The 16,381-nt window shown below is 39.6% G+C and overlaps 1 protein-coding gene across 1 annotated transcript; it reads right to left on the minus strand.

Moving 5' to 3' along the window:
* Positions 1-238: 238 nt before the first annotated feature.
* On the minus strand, positions 239-15,065 carry LOC136868435 (endocuticle structural glycoprotein SgAbd-8). Its single transcript, XM_067144774.2, has 3 exons — positions 15,009-15,065; positions 5,486-5,613; positions 239-1,223 (listed from the first exon to the last, which is right to left on the minus strand). The coding sequence occupies exons 1-3, from the start codon at positions 15,012-15,014 to the stop codon at positions 923-925; spliced, it is 435 nt and encodes a 144-aa protein (XP_067000875.1). The 5' UTR covers positions 15,015-15,065; the 3' UTR covers positions 239-922.
* Positions 15,066-16,381: the final 1,316 nt, after the last annotated feature.

The raw sequence follows: 16,381 nt of genomic DNA on the forward strand, positions 1-16,381 counted from the left end.
TTAGAACTATAATCAGAAAGTTTCTGTCGTCTAAGGTTCAGCGTTGCATGAACTTAACAAGGAATGTTCGTTCTAAGTGATACGTGTGCTGCGGATCAGTATTTCTCCCCTCAACATTGTCACATAGCGGTATTTCAAGGGCCAATGGACGATATGAATCACAACCCTCCACCCTGATCCTTCTATCACCAACTGAAACACATTGGGTAGGGTACAATGCAACAAGGATAACGCATGATTATTTGCAAAATTACTTTATTGCTTTTCAAGCCTACACGAAATTACATACACATTGCACAGTTAACTGTCCTTCCTACAAGACAGGGAAATACATAAAAGTGTTACTGCAGGAACTAAAGTTACTTGTTAATAGAACTACTGCGTCTGTACAAACATCATACACTCACACACGTACACACATACCGAGCAATGGCACGTCCGGAGGTGAGTTCACCTCCAGTAAGAGTAAAAAAATATATATACGAAATTTCGAATTTTCTGTGATCATTAAATCGAGAAGACATTTTTTTCGTAATAGGCTGAAAGAACTTCCTAACAAGGTGAATTACTGAGAAAGGAAGTAGAGTAATATCGAAAGCGAGAATGTCTGACGTCAGACAAATTGTCCATCTCGCCATACCCCGTTAGAGTCGTGCTGTCATCAAACAGAAAGAAATAATTTATTTTCGAATCATGGGCTGCTAATAACTAGATTTCAAAGACTTGTTCTTAAAATCCAAAGAATATTTGCACGATTTCCATCCAGCTAATGTTAATCTGTAATGTCTGAAATAATTTGGATATATGTACGACACTGGGCAGCCCTAGATCCAATAGATCCAACTGGAGGTGATTATTTCTTTCGGTTTAAAAGGGAATAGTTCGCGATAGTCCAGGTGGGTAGCGGTTTTGCGGAGTTTTCTTACTGAAGGATGTATCTGCCAGTGTCGATTTCAGCTCTCTGGGCATCGCTGAGTTGCGCCTCCTCGGCAGCATTTCGGGCCAAAGCCGCCTGGATCTCTTCGGGGATTGGTGGTGGGACAGGCAGACGGGCACCTTCAGCACGGAAACCGTCACCATCGACGATGTAAGTCACCTGGAATGGGTTGCCGTCAGGGTCGACGTAGGAGTAGCTGCCGCGGACAACACGCTGTTCGTTGGCGCTTCCTTGATTCAGCACCTCGCTGACTTCCTCACGGACAATCGAATTACCCGTCTCGTAGCTGAAACACAACAGCTACCGTAATCCCTTCGTCCTCCCACACCATAACACAACAATCAATCATTCACTAAGTCAAGAATAAATACAAGATTTACATATTCCTAATATCGGAACTGTTTCCTCGTATACAATAGATCATTAAGAGTACTTTTCTAAACAGATTTTGACCAGTTGAATGATACATTAGGTGTAATTCCTATTTTTACCAACAAAACTGTCAGTGAATGTCACACAAGATATTATAAATGCAGTATATGAAACTTGGTATGTGAGAGTGGAAGTTATTTGTATATACGCATTTCTGACTTCATTTTATAACAATACATTCTGAAAGGACACTATGTCACTGCTTATATGTGGAGACTAACCATACTTCGAAGCAGTGAGGTAATCAACATCGCAATGTATATATTTATTTACATACTACAGAAAGACTGTGACTAAAGCAAAGAGATAGGGTCAGGAATGAGAGATTACGGGAATAAGTAGAAGTGGAGCCACTTATAAGACACATAAGCAAGAGATAGCTAACTTGGAATGGGTAGTGACACAAATTCATGAAGCAAGGCCATAAGGGAGGAAAAGCAGAGGGACACCAGAATTTAAATATTTACTGAGTCAAGGAGGTTGTAAGAAAACTATATACAAGAAACTAGAATTCGAGAGATGAAGAGATTTGCATGGCTTCACAAGAAGTGGATACAATGGATCAAAGTTGAAACCCAGACGCTCTAATTTGCAATTTCGTAATAGGAAGGCGAAGTGTAGGTAGAAAAAGAATTATATTTTTATTTATACATAATAGAATTTAAGGACCTGAGATTCCAGATCGTTCTTAAAGATTTTGTATAGTTCAAACTGTAAAGATATTATATCATAATAACACCAGCGTTGTCAGAAGGTCTGCAAGCCCTGCATTGAGAATAGAATTGTGAAACAAATTTTGTGATCAAGAAAAGAGACTTGATAGAAGCCGAGTCAACTCGCGATCTCTGGGTATTCTTTTCAATACTAGCTTTGAAATGACTGCAATTGTGCTTTGTAGTGCTGTTATAGATGTAACAGCCAGTATCATACATCATAAGGACCGATTCGAGCGTAATTCGTCAGTACTGAAAGATATTCCTAGTCAGATTGTATGATCTAAAAAGGTAAGCTGACGATTAATATCGCTTGATATATGTAACGCTTGTTTTTAATGATTTAATAAATATAAGGTAAGCTGCACGAAATAAATCGTGAGTTCCATTACAGTACAGCAGGTTAACATTGATCCTTTAGTCAAAGTAATTTCCTGACCAATATTGTTTCTAATTTGATTTTAACTTTATTACAGTTATCTCTCTTTCATAATAATTGAACTTACCGCTCACATAGCCTGTAAAGTAGAATCACAAAGCTTAGCTCTAACAAATGTATTTGCTTTCCTCCTTTCTGATGATCATGTTACCTTGTCAATCACAGGCATATATTCTATAGTCTTTCTGAATGGAAAGCATGCACTAAAAAGATGTCAATTAACACCCATTCAGAACTAGGCAACGTAGCTGGTCAGCTATAATTTTAGCGGAAATGCGTTCCTTTTATGGTTCACTTGTGCAGCGTGCAATAACAAGGTGTAAGACCTGCCCGTAGAAGGCCTTCATCTGCTCCAGTTGTAGCAGGTTTCTTCTTGCTAATCAGTGTCTGCGATCTAGAACTCGTCATGTAGTTCAAGTTCAATGGTCAATGTGGCCATTTACCTATAACCTGTTCTTCTGCTCGCTACCAAGGCCCCATTGTCAAGGCGTTACTTTCTCAACAAGCAGCTTCGTACTATCTCTAATGCAGAGCTATTCAACGCGACATCTGAAGGTACCGGTATACAATACCACCTTTGCTGATCCTGCCTTTTTAACCCTGTCCTATAATCAGCTATGCATCTCCTAGTAAATAAACAGTGGTTTAATACACCTCTTATAAGATTAAGTAATGAGCTTTACATCTCGTGAGACGTAGAACAGAAGCCGTGGGATCCCCAGATGAGTCCGGCATTTCACGAACTTTCTTATACAGAACCACGGACTTATCTGTTTCATCTTTACAATCCCATATTTCTAGGTCAACTATTGTACGCTTCCAACGCTTCCAATTAACTGTGTGAAGACTACGATGGTTTTCATTTTTTCACATTTCATGGCCCTCACGTCCTTTAGCTGTACCTTCATTCCTCAAGGTTCAGAACTCGTCTTCTTTCCCCTACGACTGTTGTTAACGAAGGAGAATAAGCTCGTAGTTATGACTCTCAAGAAAACACGTTTATAAAATTATATTCAAATACATGCTTAAGACCGACGGAAGTAGATGGGACTCTTAAATAATTTTTATTATCAGAATTTATTTTTAAATATACTATCCTCATTGGCTGCCTGGCCGAGGCGGTAAAGGCGTGCTCGGTTCGCCTGGAAGGACGTGGGTTCGAATCCCCGCCAGGAAGTCGTAAATTTAAAAAACGAGATTTCCACTTCCGGAGGTGCATATGTCCCTGAGGTTCACTCAGCCTACATAAAAAATGAGTACCATGTTAATTCCTGGGGGCAAAGGCGGACGGGCGTAAAGCTAACCACTCTACCCCATCACGTGCCGAGGTTAACAATGGTGGGAGCCTTTACCTTCCGCTCCTGCAAGGGCCTTCATGGCCTGTACGGAGGTGACTTTGCTTTGCTATACTATCCCCATTAGGACGGCATCTCTTAGTATTCAAGTCTTGAGTTGAATTTGCTTTATATTCTTCGGCTGACCTCGTGTAATTGGCTTCAGCACCCATTACGGAACTGGAAACTTTCAGGTTCGCGTCCAAAGTAAACTCACTAATTTCAATTTTTTCCCTTTTCATATTTATGTTTTAGAATATTTTCAGAATATACGACTATTAGAATTCTGACAATGACCGTATGGCATAGATTGTAATATGATTTCTCTTCGTATAAAACTCGTAATCTATTTCTGAAGCATTGCCCGAGCCATTAAACGATCTCACTGATGTTAAAACCAGAGGAATATATACATACTGCAAAAGTAAGTCGTTTCATGCCTACAAGATATTAGGGCCTGTTTGGCTGACAAATTTTACTAATATTGACGAATACTTTCGTTGTTTTTCATTCCTGAAGTCTATATGCTACCTATTCATATGCAAATCATCTAGAGTTTCTCTCATACAATGCAAATTGAGCTCGAGTTAACATCTTCTTGGAAAACCAAACCCGTACGTCTGTGCTGTGTTTTGTCTGACAGCCCCGAGGGCACGACACTGTATTGTCAATAGCCTAGTGTTGGGAAGGAATTTTAAGTACATGGGTAGTAAACAAAGTTATTTTCCAGTAGCACTGGCTAACAGACTCTGGAAGAAGCATATATTCTCCCGTCTTCCTCAGCAGTTCAAGAAGTATACAATATATAAGCATTATATTATATGTTCGCATATTATCATGACATACTAAAATATCACCATAGCCCACTTAAAAAAAAGGTTGATGGTCGAATTATTCAGAGATTTCACTGTAGTAAATAGGGAATACAGCAACTCTGTGAACTATTAAATCGCTGTCAAGTCACCGTCGCTTTTTAGAGAATATTTTAAAGCCATTTTACTACTTATCCTGTGTCTGAATTCACCTCCTGAACAGTTTTCTTTCAAAGTCTCTATATTGGTTTTGATTGGTGAGGGTATAGTACAGAGGCTCTTTATAAAGACAGTCAATATCTGTGGTCGAGGGATTAGCATAGAAACTTCCGAATCGCCTAGCTCTGGTTCAATTTTGCTATTCTAGCTCAAATTCGAGACTAGAGCGAGATGTAGGACAACTCAGTTAAGATGAAAACTGGGCCAAAATGACATTCCGACATGTGTAAATACACAAAAATATCAGCTGACAAAATATATTAAACGAAAGTTGAGATGTATTATTTTCAGAATATTTCGATTGTTGTTGCTAGAAAATTTTAGGAGCTACAGGCCTCATTGGCCCTCAGTTCCGTTTTCGGTGATATGTGAGAAACTAAAAGAAAACAAACAGACTTGTAGTCTTATCTGGCTAAATTTTAAACACAGATTTGTGAATTTTTGTTTTACATTTTAAATATTTCACCAGCATCGGCTGTGGCCTCTTAGTAGGCGGTATCTCTATCCACTACCAATTTTTAATTCTGTCATTGGACTTCAGTACTGACTATAAAGCAGATCCACCAGTAGAAGTAACAATAACGGAGCTAGATATTCACCTGAATGCATAGTTGCCATCGAACTTGGTGTCCGACGCTGAACGCACGATGGGGATGGGAGTTGTGTTGATCTGGCCTTGGGGAGCGGCACTAACTACAGCCACAAGGGCAGCGGTCATCAGGATGAGCTGAAACAAAACAAAAATTTAAATATTTCAACCATACTTAAACTATAGAAGTGTCGCAGTAACTAGCTAGCCCACTTGTGTTCAAAAGATTACTTTTTAAACACCGAGTTTTGTTTTGAATGAAAACACTTCCATATAAATAAAGAACAGGGGACCTGAAAGTTGTTAAAGTCTTCTAACGTTATTACCTGTATGCTTTCAATAGTTTAAAGATGTCCGCTTAACAATATTCTATTATTTTGCTTTAGATGGGTCTTATGGCGACGACGATGGGGTAGGAAGGGGCTAGGGGTGGGAAGGAAGCCTTAATTAGGGTACAGCTCTAGCATTTGTCTGGTGTTAAAAGAGGAAACCACGTAAAACCATCTTCAGGACTGCCGACAGTGGTGTTCAAATCCACTATCTCCCGAATGCAAGCCCACAGCTCCGGGCCCCTAACCGCATGGCCAACTCACTCGGAGCCAATATAGTATTTTTCCCAAACAAAAATAAAAGGATATTTCCACAATCTGGGACAGCGAAGTGAAACAGCGTGTAGTTTACGTTGTATTACATATATTTATGAAATTAAACTATAAATGTTAGGTTCTTAAGTCGGCCGAAAACTAAATCAGGATAAAATAAATTTGCAAAGTACCTGAATTAGTTTCGATAGACTGATGAACCTAGTTCAGCTGGGTCTATAATGAAGAAAAATGGCCCCCACCAAAACAAATTTACGATATTAACACTGGGTTGGATAAAAATCATTCTTTGCCATTAGAATACCCAAGTTCAGTCTTTCAGGAAAGAGAAAAGTACTGAAAATTATTTCGTTATCCGATGACTTCATTGCAGAAAAAAATATTTGGAGAATGAAATGGGTTGATATGATGACAGTGAAAATAACAATTACAACAAGACATATTCTGCAGCCGTATTACATAAAATACAACTAGCTAGTCTGCTTATGATTTTTCGTCTAATTAGAACCCGTTTTCGACCTTATAGGTATATTATTTCTTTTCTCCATTCATTTTAAGTCGAAACGATACAAACAAGCTTTATGGCGACAAAAGCGTAGGACAGGGTTATGATTAGAATGGTATTTTCCGTAGCCTTAACTAAAATTCATCAGGGCTGTCGACGGTGGGGTTCGAATCCACTATATCCCGAATGCAAGCTAACAGCTCCGTGACTCAAACCGAGTAACCAACTCACTCGGTTGTATGAAATAAGATATTCTGTGAGCATTATTAGAGTTACTTCTCACTAAAGATAAAGAAGATGATAATGAATCCTTAACATATCTCAATCTCATTTTTTATTCTCTCGTACATATGTTACGTTTTTAACGAAGGAAAATGTTTATTCTAAGCCCAGATTGTACTACTAAACCAACATCCTAAATACATCCCATATGATTAAATGAATGTCAACGTACAGTGCTGAAAATCTAGATAATTTTCTGCAGAAACTATTCAATTTCGCATCATACTTTTTTTAATTGATAGTACTGTTCAATATTCACCATAATATTTCAAACGACGCTCAAGACGTCCGCCATATCCAACTTCCTCGTTTCCAATTCATTTCTGATCATATTTAAATGTTGTGTGACTACCCATACTATATATTATTGTGTCTGTTAATTAACAATCGAGGAAAGCTTTAGGGTGGGGCCCGTTGATTCAAGATGCAAGATGAATATAAATAATGTACAAGCAGACGTGGAGCATCTGAAGTAGCTTGTCTGGTATCATACAAAAGCAGGCAGTTGGCCAGAAAGAGACTTATTTACTACGAGTCCACTTAAATATAAACGAGCTCCGCCTGAATGCACAAACACTTCAATAGAGTCGCTCTCAGTTTGTAGACAGAACTCTTGAAAAACACCGGTATAAGTACATTGCGTCATTACGTTTCATTTCTTATTTTTAAGAAGAAACATGGCGTTGATAAAAAAGTAAACTTTTGGTAAATGCCCCCTGCTCCTTTTTTACCCACTCGTTGAAGTCTCCGTGGCATTCCCTGGTTAGGTCTATTTAGTGGCTGTAATGGTGGTCGTGGTAGCCATGATACTTTGTCATGATGAAAATATGCACAAAATATTCGGCTCCTTGGTTGAATGGTGAGTGTAGTGGCCTTCGGTACACAGGGCGTCTGGTTCGATTTCCGGTCGGGCCGGGAGATTTTAACTGCGTTTCGGGGATTGGGTCTTTGTGTTCATCTTATACTTTCATCTACACACCACACTACCAACCACCACAAGAACAAGCTGCAGTGAATACATCCCTGTACACACGATGTGTCAGGAAGGGTATCCAGCCGTAAATTGTCATCAAATTCTGACCTGCATAAACTGGAAAGCATTTAAGGAAGAATATGAATAAAATAAACTCTTAATGGAGACTAAATGAAGGAAGATAAAAATAAAAGTTAACTGCTGAATCTAAGCAGACAATTTTATCTTGTACGAAGGGTTGAATGAATTTGTGACTAGTGAAGAAACTGTGTTGAAAGGTCACGACTCTAATGGTTTGTTTGGTGCTCTCAAGGGTAGAGGATACAAAACTGGGAATAGTTCCTTTTTGTCCAGGTATGGGGGCTAATCTACAAATGAGCCGCACCCCAAGAACTGAGCAAGGTAACAGATGCAATTATGTGTCATTTTATTGTATGTATATGAGGCAAAAGGTATTAGAAATGCCTCTGAATACAAGATAAACGACTGTGTACAAGAGAAGGGAGTGGACTTCCCTCAATAATCTTTTTTGTTTGTTCAACACTTGATCAAGAGAAGAAGCTACATCGAACACGCACATATTCTGGACAAAATACTACGCCTGTACATTCATGTTATTTCATGCAAAGAACATCTCCAGTGCGCTACTGCCTCGCCCCTTCACATGACATCATCCTTCATGCTGTTACAAAAGTATGACATTGAGTTCCTCCAAGGCCCTCAATGCGCATATATCCTCGATAAGGTTTGAGAATGACCTTGAGGTCCTCCAAGGTCCTTTTGTCAGTGACATCTTTCCGTTCTTCCAATGACTTTGTGGAACACACTTGCAGTTATTGGCTCTCTCTCACTCTTTTGATACCTGATTTCTTCAAAGGCCTGGTATATGGCTAAATGGTTAGCATGCTGGCCTTTGGTCTGAGGGGCACCGTGTTCGATTCTCGGTCTGTCAGGGATTTGAACCTTAATTGGTTAATTCCTATCGCTCGGGGGCTGTGTATTGTGCCATCTTCAGAATTAAAACTCATCTTAGGCAGGGTCCGTTTCTCACAGATTTTCAGGTCGCCTATAGACCTAACCCTGTAAGGCGTCTAATCAGAAGACCTTCAACAGGCCTCTCCATAGGGCATAAGTCATTGTAAAAAAGAAAACGTTGTAGCTAATGAATATTTCTGAGTGAACACGAAATTAATGTACCGAGTGAGTTTGCTGTCGATACGGACCGTGTAGCTGTGAGCTTGCATTCGGGAGATAGTGGGTTCAAACCCCATTCTTAGCAGCCCTGAAGATGGTTTTCCTTGGTTTCTAATTTTCACACCAGATAAACGCTGGGTCTGTACCTCAGTGAATGAAGACCACTGCTGCATCCTTCCCATCCCTAGCCTTTTCCTATCGCATCACCGCGGAAAACCTATCTGAGATACTGGACGTTAAACTGCTACCAAAAAAAACCAGAGAAAAGTGAAGGTGCCTGTGAAGTAATATTAAAATGAAAGTAACAGTGAAAACTCACAGAACACGGAAGAAAAGTAATTTCCACTTCTCCTTTGTCCAGTGAAGTAATACTAAAATGAAAGTAACAGTGAAAAGTCACAGAACACGGAAGAAAAGTAATTTCCACTTCTCCTTTGTCCAGTATAAAATCAATGTGCACTAACTATAATTTAATCGTGGAATCCACCAGGAAATTGTCATCTAACTGTCTCCTTATATGTTCCTCTTACAGAATCAACCTGATTTCGCATAGAGTTTATGTACCTGACATAATAAAAATAATGGACCGTTGGATAAGAGACCGAAATTATAGTAATTTTAACAATATAAAGGTATTACTCCGTTTTCTTAGCTGAGCTAAGACATTGAGGTGTGCCGATAAGTACAGTACTGCTGGTGACCTACAATACATCCCATTTAGAAACCATTAATAGCTTACCTAACTCCATTCAGTCCACACATTCAACTATTTTGTAATGAACAGGATAATAAAATGCTTCTTGTTACCAGTAATACGGAGAGGGAAAAGAATCCTAGTATAATTACTGCGGTCGTCCTGACGTAGATCAGTTCAAGGCCACCCGTAAGACCTGTTTTATCCCCGCAGGCTGAACCAGAAGAAGCGCTCTGGTTCATCTTATATCTATCGAGTCACGGTCTCTCGCTCATCTCAGAAACAAAAGGCTCTCTATTATGCCATTAGCGTGATGCAACCTTCACACCTTGACCCCAGAGAACCTTGAAACGATTTTATTGAGAAAGATGTGATAGTTTCACCGATAGTTTTAGTTAAGTGCTGTAATCTGCTACTGTAAGTAACATAAACATAGACACTCCCAGCAGCTATTAAACCCCTCATATAAGAAGCAGTCTTCTTTTCTTCTCTTGTTGAGTTTCTCCTCGAAACACTTTCAGAGTGGAAGATGCGTCACTTATAGTAGTCGCAGGAAAATAACTCATTCAGAGGATATTCTAATAATTCTATAGATTTTTCTTTGTTCAGTGGTTAATTGAATTTAAGTAAGGACCGATGACCTAGATGTTAGGCCACTTTAAACAACAAGCAAGCAAGAATTTAAGTAAATCATTTCTAATCGTAGTATACAAAGGATGTACGATAGCTTAGGACTAACTTCGATCTGACTTAACAATGATGATCGCATTTCGAATCATTATGATGTGTTTCCTTGACTCGTGGCGCACCATCCCATTAGATTCTTGACCTGCTAAGATGACTGCTGCCTAGCCACATGGCCTGCTGATACTGGGGTGCCATGTGGTCAGCGTGATGACAACCCTAGCGAACACCGTTCCAGCCCTCAGTCTAGAATTATCTCTTGACTGGCCGGAAGACGAACCGAGGGCGTGCAGGCGACGGACTGGCACGCTACCCCTGCACCACGGGGTTGGCATTTTAATGGCTGTGGGATCGAATTTTACGATGTCAGTCCGACCTTAAGCTCCCAACCAAAGCTCAAAATGAACCTTTATAGCTTAAGTGACCCAAGACATAGAGGGAAAGTGCTAAAGGAGCCAAAAATGTAAGCAGACTTACATTCTTTTACTAGACCGTTAGTAACGTGATCTTAGACACGGGGCTTTCAGTGAAATCCGAACCACAGAAATTTGAATTTTCCTCTCACAAGCCAGCGACGATGTGCCTATCAGGCCTGTGTACCAATCTTCAAATAGAAATAAAATAAATGTCTTGTGCAGTATTCCGAGGTTCATCCATTCTTTCACTGACCTGATGTAGGCCTACTCTACAAAGGAGTATATTTATGCTAACTACATCTCGCTCTTCAGATTTTCGGTACCTAACATTCCTACATAAGACCTCTGGCTACGTAACTAAATAAGAATTTCTTTCTTGATACAATCAACCTTTATATTTTCAGTTTGTGTAATTTAGAAATAATCTGGATTTTTTTCTAATCTATTTTTGAAAGTTTCTTACGATAGAAATAATACTTTCCATCCATGTAATGCAGGGAATTGTTTTGTAATTCATTGTACGTTTCAAGAATTTTGTACATAAAATAATTAATTTAGTGTTGAGTCTGATGAATTAATATAATATTGTGCTGAGAATATCAAAGCATAACCATCTCCATATAGGTCATAAAAGTCCTTGGAACATAATAAGGTAGACGCTTTCACTATTCATCTCAAGAGGAATAGATACCTTTTACCTTTCTCTCCAGAAATAAGCGTGGCACTTATTTATGTTGCAAACTGAGCGCCATATACCTCTCGAAAGACGATAGTACCATTTCTAAATTTATCAGCTTCCTACAGATAATCGAACTCATATATTTCTGAGTGAACTAAACCACTCATAGCTACGTAATTACATAAAAATTATCATGGAAGAAAGGTAAATACTTTCAGTTTATGCTAAAGAAGTGCAATAATATTAGAAGGATCTCGAGGACCGCAGATCAATTCCAGAATCTCCTTCTTTAGTTGGATGACTGAAACCAGAGTAACAAAGTGATATCAATCGGTTGAGAGCTTGTTACGTATTCCGTTGTGTGTTTCATTCATATATTAATGAGAGTTTAATAACGTTGAAATCTCAGAGCCTGATCTCACAGTGTCTGATTCTTCCCATCTGCTATATATGGACCTAATTTTCATTAAAAATTGTGAATGCACACCTTTTCCTCTTCAACACGTTACGTTGTAAGTTACGTGAAATTCGAACTTTTATATACAATGTCACGTATTATTACTGAAATTGTGTAACGCTCGTATCTATCCCCCCCTACTCATACACACCTCACTTCGCAAGTTCTATTGTGTTGGGATGGTTAGGATCATTAATGCGAAGTTAATGAGCTTCTTTCGATAACAGGTATGAGTTGCTTTCTCTCCTATTATGCTTCAAAGGTTAAATATTTCGTGGTATAACAACGTATTATTGATTACAGTAGGCATCTAGGATAACTTCTATTAAAAATATGTTTTCGTTTCTGTCTCATTCATTGTGAAATAATCAAGAATGATATGATGCAAACATTGCGATTAATATTGCGATGTTGCAAATTATTTCAGAGATCATCAAAATTTTGACACCAGGCAAATGCTAGTGATGTATCTTAATTAAGGCCACAGCCGCTTCCTTTCCACTCCTAGCCCCTTCCTGTCCCAAAGTCGCCATAAGAACTATCTGTGTCCGTGCGACTTAAAGCAACTTGTAAAAAACTATTATTATTATTATTATTATTATTATTATTATTATTATTATTATTATTATTATTATTATTATTATTATTATTAAAATCGAGTATAATAATGGAGTCTGTAAGAGAATGTAGATTGATTGTAATATTCCGGGACCCAAATACTAAATTTATGGGCTATAATGTATGGTTATTTCTTAATTGGCGAGACCTGGTGTTTACAGTGCACTTTGTTTTTTGGTACAAACCCCATGGCGCAACAACCCCGAAGGCCCATGGCCTATCAAGTGACCGCTGCTCAGCCCGAAAACATGCAGGTTACGAGGCGTCGTTTGATCAGCACGACCAATCCTCACGGCCGTTATTCTTGGCTTTCTAGACCGGGGCCGTCATCTCACCGTCAGATAGCTCCTCAATTGTTATCACGTACCCTGCCTGAGTGGTCCTCGAACCAGCCCTCAAATCCAGGTAAAAGTCCTTGGTTTGGCCGGGAATCGAACCCGGGTCCTCTGGGTAAGAGGTAGACACGCTACCCCTACACCGTTGGGCCGGCTCTTCTGGTATAGGGTAGAACAAATTTCTTACTAACATTGAATTGACTCAGTCCCACCCTTGGATTTGGCAATACGAAAGTGACTGAGGTACGAGCGATGCTAGTAATGCACTCAGTCTCTGCTATGAATGGTGTAAGAATGTTCGCTCAGAAGGTTAGTTGGTTTGTACATTTCAGTGGACTTGGTAGACTGATATGTAATAGCAAATTCCGTCTCGGAGAAGAACGCTACGGGAAAGTACATCATTCCTCATTTCCCTTGTACGCATCTTCAAAGATGCCTAGGCCATCTGTGACAGCTGATCGTGGACCTGCTGAGGATCCGATCAGCCTTCGGGCTAACTACTCAACCAACCAAACAACAAACACGCAAACAAATGAACAAACATACAATGTACGGCTAAAGCAAACATTTTTGAACTGATAAAAGTATTTCTCCGAGGAATTTGAATTTGATTTCTAAAGCTGAACGTCTCAACAAAATATATATTTACATAAACTGTAATATTTTCAAAATGAAATTGCTCTTCTTGGTACAATAATAATTGTAAATTATTGACTAATAAATTATCAGTAAATATCACGCCTTCGCAGTATGGGTGGGAAATAACAACAGAAAGTTGGAATCTATGTCATGTAAGACCTTCACAAATTAGCAACAGGTTCTGTTAGACGATTCAGCGATTCATGCTATATCAGCATTACCACTCTCCTTTATGCCATGATACTCCTTGATTGGAGTGTTTTAAAATTTAAATTTAAATATCAGGCAAAATGCAAACTAAATATTATTTTGTATGTAAAACTACTTTCCCAAACAATGGAGAATGTTAAAGGGCTTTACATTTCCAATGTTAATACATCAAAACGCATGCAATTTTTTCCTTGAGATTTTCTATCATCCTTACTTCAGAAATATTAATGTTGGAAAGTATTAGAAAACCTTAGATGACCGGGCGACTTGGCCGTGCGGTTAGGGGCGTGCAGCTGTGAGCTTGCATTCGGTAGTCAGTGGGTTCGAATCCCACTGTCAGCAGCCCCGAAGATGGTTTTCCGTGGTTTCCCATTTTCACACCAGGCAGCAAATGCTGGAGCTGTACCTTAGTTGAGGCCACGATCGCTTCCTTCCCACTCGTAGGACTTACCTATCCCATCGTCCCCATAATACCTATCTGTTTTGCTGCGACGTAAAGCATCTTGTAGAAAAAACTTCGATGTGTTTCTTTCGATTAAGAATGAATATAACTTACTCGATAACTACTTTGTTTTATAACTGCCCTTTTGAAAAATAAAAGGTATTCTCATGAATGAAAATACAATTTTGAGAGACATAGAGTCAAAATAAAATTTAAACCTTAATTTTGAAGACGCTTACTTAATAAATATAATAATAAATATAATAATAATAATAATAATAATAATAATAATAATAATAATAATAATAATAATAATGTAGGGTACTTGAGGTGACTCTACCTGAGTGCTCGATGAGGAGATGAAGCCTCATGTAACACTGAAGAGTACAAGAAAAGTCTTTGGAGTATCCTGAGATATCCTGACTCCACATTGTTCACCACTAAATTATGCCGTCACCGAGATCTGAACCTGAGATGCAGTGGAAAAGACCGATATCAAAGCAACAAAGCCAGGGATATGGTGCTGGAATCTCTGTTTTAAATAACAGCCATAAAATAAACCTTTGAAAACAACAAATAACGTAGGGGTCCATGTAAAGAAACTACGCTCTTTCTTTTTTTAACAAACATTTAGTACGAATCCAAACCGAAGAAATTTCCCGAGAGAAACAGAATCTATACTTGATCTAAACCACATAACGGTACAGTGTAATTCACACCGTACACTCCTACCGGAAACCTGTGCGGCGCAGGAATTCGGCTTATCCAAGAAGAGCTTCTGCTAACGCAAGGCCTTGACTTACCATCATCGTGTTGAGTGGTTGGCTGGTTGGTGGAGCACTTGGAGTCTTGTGGATCACTTGATGGCGACTACGAGATGACATCCTCTTTATATAGCCGCTAGCTTTTTTACCGGCTCATGAGTACGAAGGGTGGGGGGAAGAGGTACCCTAGAGTCGTCCTCGGTGGAGGGGAAGCTGAACGAGTGGGGAACATATACACAACACATACCGAGATCTTTAAAAAAATACTTCCAACCTTTACAAACGTAATATTTGAAATCCTTGCACGTGCTTGATCGTCCGTTGTTTGTGACATTCCAATATTGTAAATAGCAGAGTTATCTGAAGATGAAAAAGAGCATTTGATCCCTTAAAATAAATTCTTTTATAATAATAATAATAATAATAATAATAATAATAATAATAATAATAATAATAATAATAATAATGTCCCACATGGAGAGAGTTGGATACGCAGTTTGTGTCGTGTAGGTATTAGCTTGGATTCTGGAGATGGTGGGTTCGAAGTCCACAATCGATGGCCATGAAGATGATTTCCCAGTTTCACATCAGGAAAATGCTGGGACTTGGCTTTAATTTAGGCCACATTCGCTTCCTTCCCATTCCTAAATCTTTTTTATTCCATAGTCACAAAAAATGTGTACGATCCGGTGCGACGCTGAACCCCTAGCAAAAATAAAGTCCCGCTAGCTGCTTTTACGGTTTTCGGAGATGACGAGCGCTGGAATTGTGTACCGCATGAGTTCATTCACGTGTCAGTAAATGTACTGACACGATGGTGATGAATTTGAACATCTTCAAATGCGATCGAGCCCGCCAAGTCTGAGCTTCCTCAGCCCGGCTGAAGAATACCTCAGGAAATAGATCCATTTAATGTCCGTATTATTCCTCTTGGCCGCCTCTGTGGTGTAGTGGTTAGTGTGATTAGCTGCCACCCCCGGAGGTCCGGGTTCGATTCCCGGCTCTGCCACGAAATTTGAAAAGTGGTACGAGGGCTGGAACGGGGTCCACTCAGCCTCGGGAGGTCAACTGAGTAGAGGTGGGTTCGATTCCCACCTCAGCCATCCTCGAAGTGGTTTTCCGTGGTTTCCCACTTCACCTCCAGGCGAATGCCGGGATGGTACCTAACTTAAGGCCACGGCCGCTTCCTTCCCTCATCCTTGCCTATCCCTTCCAATCTTCCCATCCCCCTACAAGGCCCCTGTTCACCATAGCAGGTGAGGCCGCCTGGGCGAAGTACTGGTCATACTCCCCAGTTGTATCCCCCGACCAAGAGTCTGAAGCTCCAGGACACTGCCCTTGAGGCGGTAGAGGTGGGATCCCTCGCTGAGTCCGAGGGAAAAGCCGAACCTGGAGGGTAAACAGATGATGAT

The sequence above is a fragment of the Anabrus simplex genome, chromosome 1 (assembly GCF_040414725.1).
Source record: "Anabrus simplex isolate iqAnaSimp1 chromosome 1, ASM4041472v1, whole genome shotgun sequence".
Taxonomy (NCBI): domain Eukaryota; kingdom Metazoa; phylum Arthropoda; class Insecta; order Orthoptera; family Tettigoniidae; genus Anabrus; species Anabrus simplex.